The 19,626-nt window shown below is 34.3% G+C and overlaps 3 protein-coding genes across 9 annotated transcripts; 1 reads left to right on the forward strand and 2 right to left on the reverse strand.

Moving 5' to 3' along the window:
- Positions 1-1,998: 1,998 nt before the first annotated feature.
- Positions 1,999-7,756, reverse strand: LOC102614957 (protein IQ-DOMAIN 3). 5 transcript variants are annotated; one of them, XM_052439528.1, is made up of 7 exons: positions 7,613-7,756; positions 5,743-5,822; positions 4,897-4,986; positions 4,473-4,799; positions 3,963-4,190; positions 3,429-3,551; positions 1,999-3,017 (listed from the first exon to the last, which is right to left on the reverse strand). In XM_052439528.1, exons 3-7 carry the CDS (start codon positions 4,969-4,971, stop codon positions 2,316-2,318), a joined length of 1,455 nt encoding a protein of 484 aa, XP_052295488.1. In that variant the 5' UTR covers positions 4,972-4,986; positions 5,743-5,822; positions 7,613-7,756; the 3' UTR covers positions 1,999-2,315. The 5 variants fall into 5 exon arrangements, with proteins under 5 accessions (XP_052295488.1, XP_024956978.1, XP_006485908.1 ...); XM_025101210.2 differs by lacking the exon at positions 7,613-7,756 and having other exon boundaries at positions 1,999-3,014; positions 5,743-6,051; XM_006485845.4 differs by lacking the exon at positions 7,613-7,756 and having other exon boundaries at positions 5,743-6,049.
- Positions 7,757-9,057: 1,301 nt separating this feature from the next.
- LOC102614657 (cyclin-L1-1) lies at positions 9,058-13,263 on the reverse strand. The gene is made up of 9 exons (XM_006485844.4): positions 13,117-13,263; positions 12,566-12,747; positions 12,371-12,452; positions 11,992-12,132; positions 11,585-11,754; positions 10,197-10,470; positions 9,679-10,099; positions 9,502-9,540; positions 9,058-9,396 (listed from the first exon to the last, which is right to left on the reverse strand). Exons 2-9 carry the CDS (start codon positions 12,715-12,717, stop codon positions 9,338-9,340), a joined length of 1,338 nt encoding a protein of 445 aa, XP_006485907.1. The 5' UTR covers positions 12,718-12,747; positions 13,117-13,263; the 3' UTR covers positions 9,058-9,337.
- A 92-nt stretch (positions 13,264-13,355) lies between these two features.
- On the forward strand, positions 13,356-19,565 carry LOC102614084 (protein REBELOTE). 3 transcript variants are annotated; one of them, XR_371445.4, is made up of 15 exons: positions 13,357-13,541; positions 13,684-13,811; positions 13,982-14,039; positions 14,305-14,428; positions 14,516-14,561; positions 14,660-14,754; positions 15,032-15,100; positions 15,423-15,950; positions 16,243-16,545; positions 16,709-17,032; positions 17,265-17,471; positions 18,192-18,281; positions 18,363-18,460; positions 19,092-19,302; positions 19,399-19,565. XR_371445.4 is itself a non-coding variant. In XM_006485843.4 (14 exons), the coding sequence occupies exons 2-14, from the start codon at positions 13,703-13,705 to the stop codon at positions 19,216-19,218; spliced, it is 2,175 nt and encodes a 724-aa protein (XP_006485906.1). In that variant the 5' UTR covers positions 13,356-13,541; positions 13,684-13,702; the 3' UTR covers positions 19,219-19,565. The 3 variants fall into 3 exon arrangements, 2 of the variants coding, with proteins under 2 accessions (XP_006485906.1, XP_006485905.1); XM_006485843.4 differs by having other exon boundaries at positions 13,356-13,541; positions 13,985-14,039; positions 19,092-19,565; XM_006485842.4 differs by having other exon boundaries at positions 19,092-19,565.
- Positions 19,566-19,626: the final 61 nt, after the last annotated feature.

The following is a 19,626-nucleotide window of genomic DNA, read 5'->3' on the forward strand; positions in this document are numbered from 1 at the left end:
ACCATATCTATAATTTACTGGCTTTGCTGCCCTGGTATTAAAATTTTTTTAACGTTCATGAGGGAATCTTCCGAGGTAATAGCTCTTCTGCCACGTGGAGGATGAGGAAGGAAAACTAGCTAGGAGAAAAAGTAAATGGAAGCGCGCTTGTGTTGCATCGGGTGTCACTTGCAACGTATAAAGGCTTCCATTGTTGTGACACGATTTTGCCGTTCTTAATAACTAGTTTTCCTGAACTGGTTCAAAAATTTGCTGTTTATCTACAAACTTATATTAAAACTTAAAGATGTGTTTATGCAACTTTCATTATATGTATTGAAAACGTCTTATTGGGAGCAGTGCAAGTAACATCCTATGCAAGGCAGGTGGATGATTGAATTGCAAGCAGAAAAAAAAAGTTTTGACATAACCATCGATTTTTTTAGTGGATGAAAAAATTGACATAGCATTTTTGTTAGACTGTTTACTCAAATTTGAATCTTGGATCAGTTACGAGTTCAAAAATTGATAGGGTTTAATCCTTCCCTCTACATTTCTTAATTTGCTTATTGATGTATTTTATCTTGTAATTTGTAGAACATTCGTTGTTGGCAAAACAGCACATTTTCAAGCTTCAACGCAGCCAAACCAATTATTGGACAAAAGTTCATTCATTCCAATAAATTTGTCCATTACAAGCGTTCTACAACTTTAGTCTAAAGGACTATTACTCCTGAACAGTAATAACCTCGCCATGCAGTAGTAAATGGCGGGTGATTTTGAAACCCTACATGTCTCTCCTCATAATCAAAGACCAAAATACTTGAGGGCTCTTTCGGTCAGAGATCTCCAACTCCACGAAGTAATTAAAAGAAGGTTATGGCTATGTTAGAGTATATTTATGGTGGCGCACGAATCTCAACCACACACGCCAAATAATAAATAGTAAAAAAACTTATTATAACTTTGATCGTGTAATTATAAAGGAGCGCTCTACCTTACAGCAACTCCAACATAACCAAACCCTTAAAAGAATTGGTGCGAGAAGAGCTTGTACTCAATTCGTACACGACACATTGTATTGTACATTTATAATCATGGCTCAGAGGATTACTGACAAACAATTTTTTTAGCAATCATACATTTGTAATCATAGAAGTGGAAAGGGAAAAAAAAAGAAAAAAAAGAAAGAAATTAAGGAATCAGACACCTTTTTAAAAGAGTTCAGGGCAAGTTCATCAGTATGAAGAACAGACATTTGATACCAGGCAATGTCGCGAGATGAAACAAGTCACCCGAGTGACGGTTTGTAATTTGTTATGAAAAGAGAGAGAGAGAGAGAGAGAAAGACAATTTCGTTTCTGAAGAGCCATGGAAGAATCTCGACCACCAATTCTTCTGGAAGATCTCTAAACACTGCCATTGATCTTGAAAATATAGTCAATGAAAGTACAAAGTTAAGTTTAAAATAGATGCGGTAGATACATTACATTCATTTTTCTATGAATGTAGATAATATTGAATTAAATCATGATGTTAATGATAAACTAGGTTCGCTCTAGGATCCCTGTCCATGGCTTTATAATCAAATTGATTTTTCCCTTTTTCCAAGTTAACAAGTCTTGAAACCCGCGAGGTTGAGACATAGTTAACAACTATGAGGTTCAAATTCTGAGGCACTCAAATCATTTGTAAAACAATACTAAATCGAGAAGAATTGACTCGAATTTTTTTTCAATTGATCTCTCTTTGATCCCAACAACACATGGAGATGGACATTGAAACTCTATTCATTAACATAAAAAAGAAAAAAAAAATGTATAATATTATCCTTCTGAAAATCTTAACGATGTACGAATTTGAAATGTTAACTATATCAACTGCCAATAAACCAAATAAAAGCATCTAGGATACCCCTAACGAGGGAAACAATTTTAGCACTAAAGGGTATAAGAGTTCGTAAGATTTATGTCAGTAATCAAGAACACAAAAGACTACAACCAATCAAATCACTAAGTGTTAATCAATCCCCAATCCTACTATAAAAATGAAGTAATATTCCTAAAAAGAGCAGTTTTTCAAGAATCAAGAACAATAAAAAGATACTGATAGTTAGCACAAATAGAACAACAGGTTAGCACAAATACAACAACAGACTTAATAATGAACAATCTTATTCACTCTTCCACCATTGCATCTCTTACAAGAGTAGCTACTAAAGAAGATGTTGTGGATCAAGTCCTAATTCATCCTTTTTTATTTGTTCTTCTTCATCTGCAATTTTCTCTAATCGTGTAGTTATTTCATGTTTCTTCCACTAATTGCTCTCTCCGTAGCTAACCTTTCTCTCCCACATGCACCTCACTGTCCTCCAAGGGACTAATATCCACCCTAGGAGGACCTGAATGTCGTCTTGGACCAGCTGGTGAAGATGGGAATGAGAGCCGCTTCTTTGCAGAACCCAATGATCTTTTGTCTGGTGTCCCGTTTAACCCTAACGGGCTTGTCCCCCTGGATCTAGCCTTTGTGGACTGAGTGGGTGCCATGTAACTTGGAACTGAAGGTGAGCTTGCAAGGCTCTCGTTGTCTCCCATGGATGATCCTGCAATGCTATGCCTCCTGTAGCGCTCGGATCGTACACTGAACACACTTCTTGAGTCACCATCCCCACCCCATTGGCTTCCCTTAGGACTTGGTGGCCTGACTTTCCCAGTTACTGATGATGTAGATGGCGCTTTGGAAGGAGGAGTTGAAGGGGACTGGCGACGACTGGGAGGTCGACTTAATTTATGTGCAGTGGGTGAATCTTTATTATCATGGTTGAGATCGCGACGTGAATAAGCTCTACTGATTTCCCCAATAGACATGGCACGGCTTGTTGCACTCTTAAGAGAGCTAAGATCATAATTATCAACTGTGCTTCCAGACTCCCATGGTCGGGCTGCCATCCATCGCTCCAACCAGCTCCAGCCCCAGTGGGGATTGTTTGGATCCATAAATGTTGGGTTTGCAGATTTTGAAGAGTTCCTCAACATCTTCTGTTGAAAAATTATCATCCAAGTGAATTCTAAAGTGTTAAACTAGTGCTTATAAAGTAGATATGCTCAGTATGTGAAGAATTAAAAATTCTCACGAAAATGATAACAAAATTCCAGAATATCAAAGCTGCTCCTATCCATGTGTTCAACCAAAACTTATCCATCCGAGAAAAAATTAAAAAGAACTTAAGATGTTCTTTGGCTAAAGGAATGAAAACATCAGTTGCCACCCCCCTCTCAATAGTCAAAATCATAAGCTAAATTTATAATTATCTAAAAAAGGGTAGAAATTAAAATCTCAAGTTTGTCAACTATGGACCATTAACAATCATTGGATAACATTATAAGAAGAGCTTGTCAACTATAGACTATTTACAATCATTGGATAGCATTATAAGAAGAGTCTGGTACCTGATTGGAAAATGCATAAGCCAATGCCCTCTCCCTTCTTATAGCAGCTTCCTGCTTGTGTTGTAACTTTGCTTCAATTTGCTCCTTAGATTTTGCAGTGTGATCCCACTCTTCTCCAACTTGCTGCAAAAGTACAACATGTTAATTTCTTTGCAATGCCAGATGGAAACTATGTTCATCTTCTTCATATACGTTTACATTTGCTATTATTTTTGGTGCCTCCCTGGCATACTTTTATTTGGAAATAAGTTTCCAAGTAGAAGGAAAAGGAAGCAAACTATGATAGTTACGAAAGTCAAACTAACTGGAGAACTACAATTATGACCCTAACTATAACTAGAACAAAAAATACAGATTGATACTAATGCAACCCAAAAATAAGTTGAACAAAAGGAAAACAAAAATGATCTCAATTTTTGTAGTTGTTAGTGCTAATCAGCAAAAATGTAACACATGCATGTGTGCACATACTCGTGTAAGTTCTAGAGTCACAAAGCCCAAAGCAACAGATAGAAATATGATGATGGCACTTACCAAAGCTCTCAACTTCTCAATTTCCTTTTCACACTTCTGTTGGAGCTGCCTCTGGAAAGCCTGGTTCTCCTCTGACATTCTAATCCTCCTTGCCCGAATCTGAGACTGAACACGAGCAAGAGTCTGCATGCATCTTAATGTGGTGGTTGCTTGCCGCTTTACGGAGTGTCCTTGTATCAAGGATTTCAGCCTCACCAGCCCTCTCAAAGCCCGCAATGCCCTCCTTGCCTAAAATTCCCAAAAGCAAGAACCAAGGTCACTTATAGAGCTCATTGGCAATGACCATCGCAGTTGCCGCTTATGCAGCTTATTTTTGGAATGCTACAGGTATTTGCAGGTATGTATTTGTACCCATGTTTAATGGACATCTGTGATACTATTTCTTCAAAACAAAGAGGCATCACATCAATTTAGATAGAGAAATATAAGTTCTACAGTCAAATGTTCTAGTTCTTAAAAGCATTCATTATAATACAGCACACAGTAGCGGTAAATATGTAATAATCATACCAAGTATCCCCGGAATGCTGTTTGAATCTTGATAACCGCAATTTCCTCCTGTGATTTTCCAGGGAAGCGTGCCACAGCAGTGAGGCGTACAACCTCTGCAGCAGCCTGAGCAGCTGCAACAGCCGCCTCAGCAGCCACTGCAGTGGCAAGAGCCACAGTGTATGCATGCTTGTTCTGCTTATTCTCGGATTCAATTAATTTTGCATCTTCATCAGCTGAACAAGGATGAGGGACAGGAACAGAAACTGCGAGATTTTCTTCAGACGACAAAACAGCACCAGAGCTCTTTTGCTTGCCAAACCATTTTTTCTTCAATTTAATTGTTTTCTAATACAGCCAGAAAACAAAAACAATAAATTCCAATGGCAAGCATATCCAAAAATCCAAAATTACAAGTTTTTAAAATTGAACCAAAGTGTCAAACCTGGTCTTTCTTATCTTTTTGTTCAGAGCTGAGAACTTTCTTCACTGCAGAAAACCAACTCCCTTTCTTTCCCATTTCCTACCAATTTACCTTGGGAAAAATACAAACAAGTTATTTATTTATTTATTTATTTTTATACAAACACGTAAATTTAAAGCTCAAATGATATCAAATGAAAATGAAAAATTGCCACAAATTTATGGGATTGAAAATTTAGCATATGTGATCTATCATCGAATTCAAAGAAGAATTATGTTAAAATGACTGGGAATTAACTCCCACCCCCATCCCTTTCAAAAATAAACTTTTAAGACAAAACTAAGAGCTTAAGAAACAATTCAACAATGAACAAAACCATAAACACTACCATTACTAAATGAGTTTAAATGTCAAAATAAAGAGTAGAAATTGACAGGAAACCGCCAAAACATTTTCAAGCACTTGCATTAGAAGTGGCCAACAATGATAAACTACCCAGATTCCAGAACTGCAAATCTTGACAAAAAGATAAGGGAAAAAAAAAATCAAATTTTCAAATGTAAAGAAACTTTCGTAGAAAGGAAACAAAAGAAATGGAGGGAGAGCCACATAAATGAGACAGATGTGGACAAATTTGTCATCACAAAAAATCAGATCAGTTCAAACCCATTAAAAGAAAAATGCCAAATGTGTGAAAAACAGATGCCAAAACACGAGAACGTAGCTAAAACAAAAAACACCCGGATCAAGTTTCCTAATTTAGAGAGCATTAAACAAAAAACCCATGTAAATGAGGACATAAATTGACAAAATGTACAACAAAATCCATAGCCAAAATAAAAACAAAAAATGAAAAATTCCAAATACCTGGAGTCAGATCTCTGTTAGTTCCAAAAACATTCTCCTCTTGTCTTCTGTTCTCTTCTCTTCTCTCTCTATATTGCTCTCTTTATAAAATAAGAACCAAAAAAAAAAAATTACAAAATGAAGTTAATGAACCAATGCTTCTTCTGTATGATACAGAAGAGAAACAAAGACAGAGAAAAGGAAAGATCTTTCCGAAAGAAAGCTTCAAAGATAGGAAATGGAAAATTTTAACAGCCTGGTTTCGTTTGTTTATGTCATAAGCGGGACCCACTATTTCCGAGGGAAAAATAGGGGGGCCACTTAGCCATTGCCAGACACTGAAATGTATGTATTTAACAGTTATATCAGTTATTTTTTTTTATGGATAAATGGGTTTTAAAAGTAAAATCAATTATTCCCAAAAAAAAAAAGAAAGGTAAAATCATTTAGTATTTAGGATTTTCACGAGTTTTTATAGGATTGATAATGGGATTATTCTCGACCCTTAATTTAAAAGTTTTAATCATCTACCATTAGTTTGACATAGTAGATAAATAACTATTCAATTAATGAATTCATCGTGTTTGAAAAATCTTGTAACTCTTTTATTTGTTTACTTTTATTTTTTGAATAATCCTTTTAACTAGTTTATTAAATGGCTACAACAATTTTAAAGACCTTATATCTTTTTATTGAGATAAATATTTTATACTATAGATTAAGTTCAACAGTACACATTTGTTATTTTAATAATGCTGTAAAAAAATAAATAACGACATCATAAAATGACTTTTAGCATTTTTTTTATTTTTTTCATTTTTTTCACAAAATTTAGTGAAATTTTTTAAAATAAAGTCAAAACTTTTCTATCAATTTATAAAAGAAATTGAAAAAAATATTATAAGGTTTCATTTTTAATTCATTGATTATATTTACAATAAAACCTCTTTATAGTTATATTGTTAGAACCAAACTAATTTAATTACTATGAGAAAGTTATAACTTAATAAAAGTACAGTTGCAAAAACTATTATTTTTAATTTAGTTATTCTTAGTAAGTGATGTAGATATTAAGCATTCACTATTTTAACAATTAGTTAATGAAGTGTGTCAAAACCAATATTCTATAAACATTGATAAAAGAGTTAGACACAGTTCCAAAAAAATATGGATATCTATATATTGTTAGGAATATGTAAAATCATCTTAAAGATCTATAAATATTTACATTCTTCTTAATGTTGTTCTCTCATTGTCTAAATGTACTATAGATGAGACAAGTTCCTAACGTGATATAATATATATTTTTTGTGATATATAGATAATTATTACTATATGAAAGTAATTTTTTTACGACGGAATCTAGAAAAATTAAGAAAATTGTAACTTACTATAACGTGAAGTTTACTCTTATTATATCTTACACTTTTTTTATTATATAAAGGTTATTCATACGAAAAGTATTATTATAGAGAGATTTTATTACAATCTCTTAAATTAATAATTTTGATTTTTAAAATAAAATATTTATAGCAACTTTGTGTCGCAACAAAGAGAATAAATAAGTGGGTTTGACATATTTAATTATCAAGTTATTTCTTGTAATAAAAAAAATTCTGTAAGGTAATTGTCTTTCTTATTGTCTCCCTGTACTGGTTTATTGGGCAAATGAAAGAGACAAATGGTGTAAATGATTACTCTCAACTGACAAACTTAGAAAAGATGAGGAATTAATTAAAATTAATAGTGTTTTTTTTTTTTCCAATTTCGGAGCTTAATTATAAAATATGTGAAAAAAAAAAGTGACTTTAAGACGGATGACGACGGATCATCACAGTTCGTAACTACCTCTACCTGAAAAAGTGATCCACAAAGAAGAGATTTTCCTTACCGCATCCTACGAAGCGCGTTTGACCCACATTATAAATGAAAGAGCAGTCCGTGAGCTGCACATTCTCAAAATCGCGTAGAGGATGTTGCTTTCTCTGTAGTGCAGTGCAGTGCAGTGCAGGCAACCGTTATCTTTAACGAGATTCACATCAGACAAATCATTAAGAGAAAGGCATGTTTTGGGAGGTCACATTAATGACATCACATGTCCGCTCTCTATCGACGTTACAAAAACTAAAAGTATGAAAAATATATATATATCAAAGGGAGTCATAATAACGGCAAAGTCCCCTATCTTTATTATTTTAACGAGTATTTTGAGTTTTTTTTTTCATTTATTACTTATATCACATTGAAGGGAAATCTCGGTTGTTTTACTAGGAAGATTGGATCATTAACCTTATACGATGCAAATAGAAACAGCTCGTCCTTATTTTCACAAAACTACTACAAGATTTTCATTCAATAATCACGTGATAAAATCTTAGGGGATTGCTACTTTCCCCCCTACAGTAATTAATATATATCATTTACCCTCCTTCTATTTTTATAATGGCTAAAAACCCTCGTGACAGCATAAGTTTACAATATTATCCTTATTTTTAACTATTCTTTTATTTACATTTATTATAAATTAAATAAATTACATGAATAGAAACAAAATAAAAAAATTAAGTATTAAAAATAATAAATATATATTTTTATATGAGCAAAAAAATTAATAATAAATTTTTTTCTTGTAATTATTTATTTTGTGAATATTTTCTTATAATAAATATTTTGTAATATTTTAAAATTAAATGTAAAAAATATAGGCAAAATATTTTATTATTTATCTTATAATAAATTTTTATTTGTCATTCAAGTTTTCTTATAATAATATTTTTATCATAAAAATTTATTATTAATTTTTTTCTTCATTATCAAAACATATATTTCTTGCTTTTAATGCTTAATTTTTTATTTAGTTTCTATTCACGTGATATATTTAATTTATAATAAATATAAATAAAAGAATAGTTGAAAATAAAAGTAATATTGTAAATTTATATTATTAGGGGAGGTTTTGGCCATTATAAAAATAATATAGAAAAAAATAATATATGTTAATTAGGGAGAAATTGACAACCCCCCTAAAATCTTACAAAACATTTTTAATAGTGACTACCCCCAATAATAGGAACAGGCCCACAGGCCCTTAGCCTCTGTAACCTTCCACGTGTGTTTTAATTTCTTACCCATCCTCATTATTATGATCGATTAATTTTAAAACAAAAAACAAAAATAATAAGACCTTATCAGATGGACATACAAATCTCACCTACTCCCAGGTACCAAATGTGGCTGCACTATTTTCAATTTAAAAGAAATTGAAAAAAAAAAATGAATTATCGGCAACTTCACATACTTTTGTCCAGAGGCCATACCATAATGCGTGACAAGCTGTTAGTGCTACTCGGAATGTGCTTTTGCTCTCCAGAATTGAGTGGCCAAGTGAAAACTTAGCCGTTCAAAGTGTACAAACATACACTAATTGCCAAAGTAATTATACTTGTGCTTTCTTTTTACTACTGATATACATCAACATGCAACATTTTTTTTAAACCTTGAATGTTAATCATCTCGAATCAAACAGATGATGCACAACCTTTTCTATCTTTTTTTCTTTGAGATGCTTGAGTTTAACGGCAGGCCAAGACAAACCTTAATGACTGAATTAAGAGTATTAATAATGTCTATGACGGTCTTTCTCCCTCGAAGAAGAATAACTGTGGTAGTCGCGATCTGAAAATGAGAAATCATTCGGGTTATAGTACTGACAAACATACAAAACTAATTAAATAATAATAAAGGTAATGGTTACGAGAAGGGAAAATATTAAATGCCTACCACGTGTTGAGTGATGTCTTGATTTCTCAGAATGTCCTCCTGCATTTAAGAAAGAAGTTTAGAACAAATATAAAAGACCAACATGGGATCAATAGAGCCAGAAACATTGACTTGATGTTATGCTACGAGTATAATTTGAGCATGAGTCCATCACAATGACAGATTTGATAAACTCACCTGAATCCTTCATTCTATCCTTAGAACGATAACCTCGATCCTTGATTTTATCGGTTTCATCTCGATCTCGTTCCCGATCAGAGTCTCTACCCCTGTCACGATCCCGGCTCTTTCTTCTTTCCCTCTCCCTGTCTCTCTCCCTATCTCTATCTCTCTCTCTGTCCCTCTCCCTGTCTCTGTCCTTGCTTCTTTCTCCACTTGCCTCTGTCTTGTGATCAGACTTGGGTCTCTGCACAGGCTCTTCTCTTGCCTCTCCATCAGAGGGCATGCTCTTGGATTCATCATCACTCTTCTTAGAATCCTTCAGTCGATCAAGTGCTGCTTTTACCTTGGATCCACCGGATTCAGGATTAATGGGTACTAAAGCTTCAATGGGAAAAGTGGTATGGTTATTAGCTTGTGGGCTGCTTTGCGGAACTTCCTGCAAAACAGGGCGGGAGTAATCACTATCCTTCACTTCCACATGCTACTGGTAAAACGATTCACAAGAAGTATAAGAAAAGGGGAAATAGAATCACCTTCGGAGTTGACTGAGGTTGTGAATCCACAGTCTTGCTGGAAAATGTAAATGATGTTCCATCCTTACAGACTGGTATATACTTTGCCTTGGGAAGGCTGTACAGGTGAGCCAGGACCCTACAAACTTCATCAATCCCAGATTTCTCTGCATCAAATGCTTTCCACCAAGGCGGATTCTCAGGAAGGGGTATCTGGAACCTACGAGCAGCAGCATATACAACCCCACAAGCCACGACCTCGCTCTTGAATCGGACACACAAAGTTGTGCGCAGACTATTCAAAAGAGAGAGTTTATATGGAATGGAACCAGGAAAAGAAAAATCAAGGGATACGATGACCACAAATAACAGAACCCCAGAAACTACCCGCAGGAAAAGGCAAGATACTCGGAGTTTCCAGAAATACTAGCTCTTGAAGCATCATATTCATGCAAATTTTGTCTTACACATTAAGATTCTCAGTAGGAAACTAGAAAAATAATAACTTTGATAGAGGTCATACTGTACTGTCATTTCACGCACTAATCATGCCACTCTACGAACTCACAATGGAAAGTATGAATGACAATACTTCTCAACATACCTTAATGCTAAACTAGTCGGATCAGACCAAAAAGCACTGACATGATGAAATAGCAGTATAGGACATATCATGCCAGCCTTCTTGCTCATATTCTACCCTTGTCACTTAATATCATAATCAAAACCTGATTCCCAATATGTCTAGTAGGCCAACTCCCAGATTATTATTATTCAATTATAGCTAATAGCTCCAACATCAGTGCTAGAGATGCCTTTTCTACAACTCACCATGGTCTCTTTCTTGGGAGATAATTTCCAGATGGTAAAACATAGTAAAGTGACTCTGCTCTAAACTGTTTAAAATTGGTCTCCGAAGAATAAATTTTACAGCAAATCCAGATTTTTTTCTTTTTTATGATAAACAGCAAATCTAGTTAAAATGATACCATTCCAACACTTTTAGACCTTTCTTTTTCTTACCCAAGAATTTCATGCTCAAAAGCCAAAAAGTTTAGCTGATAACAGAATGCACCAGAAATGCTTTTTCTCAATTCATATGACTCTTTTTTAAAGTTAGCTAAACTCGGACCTCGGAGAGGTATACTCCAAGCTTCATAATAAATAAATACCATGTAATAGCATGTAAATGAATATGTGAACATTCGGGAGAAGATTTGATAAACAACACCTTGAACATAATGTGGTAAAATAGATCATTTTGCAAAATGCTCAGAGCACAAACACACTAAAAAACTGAATTGGAATCCAACAATTATCATATCAAAGGATAAATCAAATACTAGAAGAAGAATTGACATATGAACACACACAAACATACTAAAAAGCAGTTCTGTTGCAACAAATACCTATCATTTGCTAGATTCCAAGCTTCCTGTCTCAATTCTAGAGGTGTCTCAAGGGTGGCAAGGTAGTTTGATATGAATTTGTGAGGGTGTTCAACGTGACAAACAAAGCCCATCTCTTTCAATATATGTCTTTCTGTTCTGCTCATTTCCATTTTCAATTCTGAAAATTTCTGTACACATGAATTATCAAAGAAGAGTTTAAATAAATAAAAATGCAAAGCAAGAGTTTTATAGAAACGCAGGAGTTTTATAAGTGCAAAAATTTACTTAAATGATTGATCTACCCACTAATGTGATCAGTGCACCTACTGCTAGAGTAAAGGAAATGACCAATGCCTTGAACCACAAGCAAGAAACCAATACGCATCAATACAACATATAAGTATGTAAACAACAGGGATTCTAACCTTTGAAAACAAATCCAAATGCTCTATGGGTAAGCCCTCCCTTCTGCATTCCATTCTATGGAAAACAATGATTACTTGCCTTGCTTTCCGAGGGCTCTCCTCCAGCTTTGATGCAAGCCATACGGAACTAGCAGCCACTATCTGGAAAATATCATCACATCAATGCAAATAATAGAAGACAAACCCAACAAATCCAGTCAAATTAAGCAATTAGTCAGTGTTTCTTAGTCAATAAAAGACATGATTCAGGGATCAGTATGAATCTTATATTTTCAAACAAAAACCTAAAGTTTAGCAAACCCAAATCATTATAAGATACACAAACACATAATTCAAAATCTCCTTTTGTTTGCACAATCACTCAGCAAAGATGGCTAACCTTCACATCAAAACGAGCAAATGATCTCTTGCAATAGAAACGATGGAATAAAACCTGACCAGTAGCCATTACAGCTTGCGGTCTATAAACAACACAAATAAAGGAAACAATGGAACCAGCATATTGCATAGGACACTGACAAACAAAAACTTAAAAATAGAAAATAAACTGAATATCAAAACAGTAGAAGGATACAATTTAAGCAAAATTCCACTTTCTTGAATGAGGTCACAGCCATAGATTCTCAAAGTGGTTTCTGTTGCTTCATCAATGCCATCTTTTCTAGACGGTGAGTCCTTTAGCTGCTCATCTGTTAGGTAAAAATTATCAATTGCCGTGTAAATCATTCTTGCTCAAGATCCCTCACTTTCAACTACCTGAAATGAACAACACAATATGAAACTTCCAATTATTTTCACTTGTTAAGTAAATTAAAAAAAAAAAAAAAACCCTAGGTTCTTGTTTGGCTGCGGAGACAAACTGAAGTTCTAAAGTGATTTGAGTTAAATCTGAAATAAATAAAGTAACATAACATGAGATTAATGAGTAATCATTCTACTCGAGTTGACTTAGCAAGTTAAATTTTCATGGAACAAACGAAGCAATTGATACATGAATTTTCTATTTTTTTTATTTCGAAAAATTTTCTCGTCAAAAGACGGAAAATAGCTACAGAATTCACATAATTGCAAATTTGAATTCAAAACATTGCTAGTTAGGAGGGAGAGAGGGAGAGGAGAGAGTACCTGGAGGATTTGCCTCGGCAACACTGCAAGCAGTGTCGTTTTGAGAAATTTGTGACAGAAGTAGACGATGCAACCCGGGAGGAATGGGCCGGGTCGACACTGAACCCAAACCCAAATGGGACTTAAATTTTACTTGCCACGTGGAGAGCTAATTGTCAAGACTGAAAATTACTAAATAGTCCCCCATTATTTTCGTAATTTACGCGTTGGAGTTCTCTTCTTCTCCATCCAAAAACCCTAGGGTTTTAGCGCGGCCCTGAAATTGAACTATTGTCTATTCATTTCATTGAAATTATGTCTAACTCCCCTTAAATTTCAGAATTTTTCAGTTTTCACACCTTTTAGCTTCCGAAACAAAAGGCAACACAAAACACATTCTGTGGAATTGATTGAGCTACCAAAAGCTGCTGTTGCTACAGCAGTTGGTACGAAGCGCTTTTTCAATTGTTTTAGTAATTTTTTTTTCAATTGATAATCACCTGTTAATGAATGAATTTTTTTTTCATATTTTAATGTAGCGTTTACTCTGATAGAATTTAAATTCTAATGTGCTTTTTTGTTTTTCAGGATCTTGGTGATTTGAAAAATGGGAAAACTTGGGAAGAAAGCGAGAAAGTTCGCAAAGAAGAATCTTCAGTCGGTTTTAAAAAGAAAACGAAAGATTAAGTCTACGTTCAAGAAGAAAGCTTCTAAAAGTAGGCATTTTGGTATTTATTTTTGTTAAATTTTAGTATGAGCTTATTTATGTTGCATTTCTTAGTACGAATCAAGTTTAGTGCAATATTTAGTGAAAGAATCTTATAAAATTTTAAGCTTGAGTTAATAATTTTTTTGGTAACATTGTTATTAATGCAATTTTCTGTAGAAGATCAGCGGGATGCAGCTGAAAATGAAGAAGAGAATGTGGAGTTGTCCACCAGAAGGTAAAACTTGAAATGACACGAGAGTTTAAATAATAACTGTTTTATTTTGTAATGGAGGAATGCCCAGCTCCATCTCCAAGATTTGTTAATAATTCTTGTACTTTAATTCAGTTTTTAATCTACTTTATATCATATTACTATATGCTTATGTAATTGAAAATAAGTGCATCATACTAGTCAATAGAATAGCAAGGTTAGATTTTAGTTGAGTATTTTATAGGCGTTTATCTAAAATGTTCATTACAAAATCTCAATTCTGTTACAGAAACCCTGAAAATGGAGATATTGAAGACATGTCCCTTGAGGCAATATTTAGTGAAGATGAGAGTGATGAAGATGAGGGTGATGTGGATGTAGATGACTCAGGCAGTGATGGATATCTTTCAGAGGTTTTGAAACCTATCGTGTGTGAAGTTTTTGTTAATGTGTTTCATCTCGTGGGGTTTAAATGTTGATGTAGTTGTTTTGATGACCAGGACTCAAATTGTCTGCCCATAGCTGAAAGTGAGATTCATCTAGGAGGTGAGGATTATTACCTATTGTTGTTTTTAAATTATTTCAAATATTTTTTTCTCCCTTTCATTATCTGCTTGCTAATTTTGTTAGAAATTTATTCATAGAGAATGGTGCTGCTGGCAAGCCGTCAGCACAGAACCAGGAAATCCTTTTGGAACTGGAGAATAAAAAGAAAAAATTGAGCAGACTGAAAGCAAAGGTAAGAGGTTTTCAATATACTTTTTTTGGGATGGATCTTAGAATATTAATGTAAATGAATTGAAACCGAAAACAACTCGATTTGAGGAGCTTTATTTTGTTTATCATTTGAGTCAAAACACTTGTGAGTTACATGACAGATCTTGAAAAGTTTGTTTCTTTTTTTTTTTTTTTTTCATCTGATTGTCCATCTTTTGTTTGTTTCCTCTGTTATACCATATCTGTTAATTAGAAATAATCACTCATTTGATGAATTTCTTTTACTCGAAAATTTTCAGGATCCAGGATTTTCCAAGTTTTTGGAAAGCCATGATAAAGGTCTCAAATCATTCAGAAATGAGAATGCTGTAAGTTAATTAAGGTGTCCTTTTCTTGAGAATGATATCTCGAGGAAATAATGTGCACTTCGGTTTACCCGCCTGGTGCTTTGGCTGTTTGTCATGCGCTTATATAATCCAATTAGTTCATATACAAGCGTTATTTGCAAAAATCTGACGTTGGGGGCCATAATTTCATAAAGTATAATGTGTCATGTTGATTGATCATTATGTTGACACAGGCTACTCTTGGTATTTCTTAAAATATGACGTTTGAATCTCAGATGTAGCCTGTTTATGTGTATTGGCTGGTTTTGCCATTTCATTAATTTTCACTGTCTTTCATGTATAGTATTCAGATGAAGATGAAAGGAGTGATGATGGTATGCAGTCAATGGATGAAGATGGCCCACATTTATATTTGAACAAGCTCTTGACTAGTTCTGCAATTAATTCTTGGTGTCACTTAGTTAAAGAGCAGCACAATGCCTCTGCCTTTATTAGTCTACTGAATGCATATCGAGCTTCCTGCCACTATGGAGCTGAATCAACTGGTATCCTTGGATCTGGGTCTGGCGCTCCCATGCTAGACTGTGAAACTTTTTGCAAGATATTGATGTTCGTGCTTCGTGAGGCTGATGATGTATTTCGTGAGATGCTGGGTATATCCTCAAACTGCAAAAGGGATACCATACTGGGACTGAAGAATAACTCAAAATGGAAAACTGTGAGGCCACTGATCAAGTCTTACTTGAGAAGTACACTGTTCATGCTGAATCAGGCCACGGACTCTGAGATATTAGCATTCTCCTTAAACAGACTCAGAGCCTCTATAGTATTTTTTGCTGCTTTTCCTCTTTTAATCCGTAGACTGATCAAGGTATTTTCAGCTGAAAAGCTTGTACATGAAATTCACTTTATTTATGCATTTACTATCCATCCAGTATAGATATCTAGTCAATATACGACAAAGTGTACTTGTGGTTAATATGAGTGTTATCATTAGGATTACACAGTTGGTGTAACGAACTTGACTTTCACAAACTAATGCATGGTACAGATAATTGCAATCTGTTGGAATGTGGGATCTTATCTTACTCTGTGAATGTCTTCAACTCCTAACCTATATCCTTATATTTATCATGGAATCTTACTCTTTGAATTACATACAGATTGCGGTTCATCTCTGGGCAACTGGTGAAGAGACTGTATCATTTCATTCCTTTCTGATCTTACAAGATGTGGCTTCTGGGTTTAGCTCAGATTGCTTTGACTTATGCTTGATAAAAATGTACAAAGCCTTCATTGGTCATTGCAAATTTGTGGAGCCAGCTTTATTTAAGCATTTACAATTTCTGAGGAACTCATTTGTTGAGTTATGCTCCCAAGATCTACTGAGATCATCAAACAAGGCAAAGGTTTCTATCAATAACCTTTCTAGGATACTTCAGTTGGGTCTGCAAACTAAGAAGAAGGTATGCTGTGAGCATGTTATCTTAATTTCCTTGTTTTCTTGAATTTAGATATTATTTCATTGCCGATTAGATGACGTTCCAATGGATATGTGCTGTTTATTATGACTTTTTATATCTCAGAGAACGTTTTCATCATTTTCTGTTTCTTATTGCTTATAAGCAGGAAGCAGTTAAGAAGATATGTAGTTGGCAGTATGCTAACTGCATTGATCTCTGGGTTACATATATATCACACTGCATACATGATTATGATCTTCAGCCGTTGCTTTATATCATCATTCAGATTATAAATGGAATGGCTACTCTATTTCCGGGACCTAGATATTTGCCTTTAAGATGCAAATGCATTGAATGGTTGAATCATCTCTCTAGTTCCAGTGGGATTTTCATCCCCGTCACATCATTAATGTTGGATGTTTTGGAATATAAAGTAAGCAAAGAGGTTGGGAAGCCCGGGAAGGACTTTAACTTTTCTTCTGCAGTAAAGGTTAGAAATTTCCTATATTTGTGTAATAATATTTGAGTGCTGCTATACTGTATTTGCTTATATGGTTATTTAGCATTCACATTTAGCTCAAATCTTTGTTTATTATTTTCCTTATTTTTCTTCTAATTTATATTTCATTGACCACCTATTCTTCTTTCAAATCCTTACATTTATCTATCCTAAAATCTCTTATAATTTTTGTATAACTAGTAATAGATGTATTATTCTGCAGTTACCAAAACATTGGCTGAAATCCCGGAACTTCCGAGAGGATTGTGTTTTTTCTGCCATTGAACTGCTCAGTGCACACTTCGCTCAGTGGAGCTACCACATATCTTTTCCTGAACTGGCAACTATTCCTCTTATCCATCTTAGGAAGTTTCAAGAGAAATCTGACGTTGAAAGTTTGCGGCGAGTGGTGAAACGTTTTATTGATGTGGTACTATTTCTTGTGAAAGAATTTAATGTCTTCTTATACCTCTTACCTTGACAATGAATTTAGTATTTCTTCATATAGGAACAAACCTTGAAAACTACCAATAGCTTGCTCCTCGATGATAGTTTTAGAATGAAGCACTACAGAAAAGAAAGGAAAAACTTAGTTATGCATTATGTACTTGTTCAAGGAGTGGTAGTTTACTGGCTGGGCTGGAAGCACGTTATGATAGACATTATAAGTTTAGAGAAGCTTGACAAAAAACTTCTGAGCTATTTGTTTGGACATTAACTGAATTTAGATAAGCTGTAGAGAAAATATGGGAACATGATAACAAAATTGAACTTCTAGCCAAGTAGATCTAAAACATCCACCCTCCTATCTTCCTATGATACCAATGATGTGAAAGTTAAACCTTTTCCACTTATGAGGTTTCTAAAGCAGTTGAAGCCTGGATTAATTTGATTGGTCTCAGATCAAGCCTGAAGTGCCATATTTTATTGGCAATAGGAAGAATTAATAAAAATCCAATACAGGACTGAAGACCTGAAAATTTGAAATGTTATTCTATATGTGTTGGCCATATTTTTCACTGAATGCATTATACTTCTTTAAATTTTCTGTTAAAAATCTGAATTAATTGGGAGAGTGATGTTTCATGATGTGACTTATTGTGTACTGAGTCTGAACATTTGTGTGCAACACTTTTTTCTTGCACTGTAGGTTGAGCAGAACATTGAATTTGTGAAAAAGAAGAGAGATGAAGTGGCCTTTTCCCCAAATGACCAGCAATCAGTTGAAGCGTTTCTTCAGGTCAGTATGTTTATATTATTTATATATTTTGGGGTTAGAGATATCTATCGTTCTCTCACTCTGATCAATGTTTAATGGCAGCCCGAGAAGTGTAGTGGCAACACTCCATTTACACAATACTACAGGAGTGTCATGGAAAAGGCAGCTTCTAGGAGTCTGATTATGAATGAGAATAAAAGGTGAAATCATCTTACCTGTTTCTCCCTTCCTACTCCTTCATTAAAGACCTGCACTGCATATCAATGGAAGTAATCTGTAAATCTACAATTCTACATACTTTAAAAAAAAAAAAAAAAAAAAAGAACTTTTAAATCTACCGGGTAATATCTTTTAATGTTAAGCCTGATGGAAGTCTAGTTTGAGCATAGGCATTGTGACACATTTAGTGATGGAACAAGCCAAATCAGAGGAAAAAATTAAATAATGTCGTAGCAAACAACATATTTAATATAAACTTTTGATTGTTTTGAATGTTGGAGTTTCTATGAATGTAACATAATAATTTAGGATCAAATAAGCAGCTTAAACGGTAAGTAATCCGATGATTGATGGTATGATCCTTGCGTCCTAGATTTGGATTGCATTTAGTTGGCCTCAGGACCTCATGTCCATTAAGACCAGACATATAAAGAGGCAGTTATTACCTATAGTTCTAGTGTAATCATGCCTTTTGTAATATCACTGGATCATGCTTGTTATCGACTCAAGCTGCTATCATGTTCAGTTGTCTTAATGCTATTGGTATAAGATATTAACAAAATTGGAAACATTTGCTCAATGTAACTATCTATAATATCGAACCTGCTGCAGTTTCCTTGAGCAGAAGAAACAAAAAAGAAAAAGGGGACAAAACATAGTCGATGTGCGTGCTAACGGTGAAAAAGTACCAGAAAAAAGCAAAGTAGACCAGGCAGTTTCTGTCAAGGATGGAAAGTGAGATAGAAGTACAAGCACAAAATGAAACACTTGAAGACAATGAAGAGTAACCTCCTCTTATCTCCTAATTTTGATGCCACATGAGGTTAAGCTCTAAGATGCTTTCTTAAGTTATTGATTTCTTATAAAATTACATTGTATGATACACATGTTCTCGCTTGGAACTATTCTTGTAAATCAGGGATCCAAGAGCCGCTGTTGTTTGGATAAGCACAGGTCAGTTCTAAGGTATAGGCTAAAGCAAATTTTGTCTCTGATATGAGAAAAGGAAATCAAGATTCTGACATGTTTTGTAACTCTTACTCCACGTGCATATCGTTGCAAAACTTCATTCATTTAATTCGATTGCTGCGGTTTAGTGGCCACCAAGCCTACCAGTAGAAAGGAAGAGTAGTTGAAAATAAAATAA

This window comes from Citrus sinensis, chromosome 4, assembly GCF_022201045.2.
Source record: "Citrus sinensis cultivar Valencia sweet orange chromosome 4, DVS_A1.0, whole genome shotgun sequence".
In the NCBI taxonomy this organism is placed as follows: domain Eukaryota; kingdom Viridiplantae; phylum Streptophyta; class Magnoliopsida; order Sapindales; family Rutaceae; genus Citrus; species Citrus sinensis.

Bases quoted from the DNA above. Each gene is read 5' to 3' on its own strand.
- LOC102614657 (XM_006485844.4), bottom strand. From the start codon at position 12,717: ATGATTTACACGGCAATTGATAATTTTTACCTAACAGATGAGCAGCTA. The intron at 12,133-12,370 runs GTTAGCCATCTT...GATATTTTCCAG, and splicing joins TTGCTCGTTTTGATGTGAAG to ATAGTGGCTGCTAGTTCCGT. The intron at 9,397-9,501 runs GTAGGCATTTAA...TCTCATTTTCAG, and splicing joins AAGACATCACTCAACACGTG to ATCGCGACTACCACAGTTAT.
- LOC102614084 (XM_006485842.4), top strand. From the start codon at position 13,703: ATGGGAAAACTTGGGAAGAAAGCGAGAAAGTTCGCAAAGAAGAATCTT. The intron at 15,951-16,242 runs GTATTTTCAGCT...AATTACATACAG, and splicing joins TAATCCGTAGACTGATCAAG to ATTGCGGTTCATCTCTGGGC. The intron at 18,282-18,362 runs GTCAGTATGTTT...GTTTAATGGCAG, and splicing joins CAGTTGAAGCGTTTCTTCAG to CCCGAGAAGTGTAGTGGCAA.
- LOC102614957 (XM_052439528.1), bottom strand. From the start codon at position 4,971: ATGGGAAAGAAAGGGAGTTGGTTTTCTGCAGTGAAGAAAGTTCTCAGC. The intron at 3,552-3,962 runs GTAAGTGCCATC...GTACTTTTGCAG, and splicing joins TTGAGAAGTTGAGAGCTTTG to CAAGTTGGAGAAGAGTGGGA. The intron at 3,018-3,428 runs GTACCAGACTCT...ATTTTTCAACAG, and splicing joins CTTATGCATTTTCCAATCAG to AAGATGTTGAGGAACTCTTC.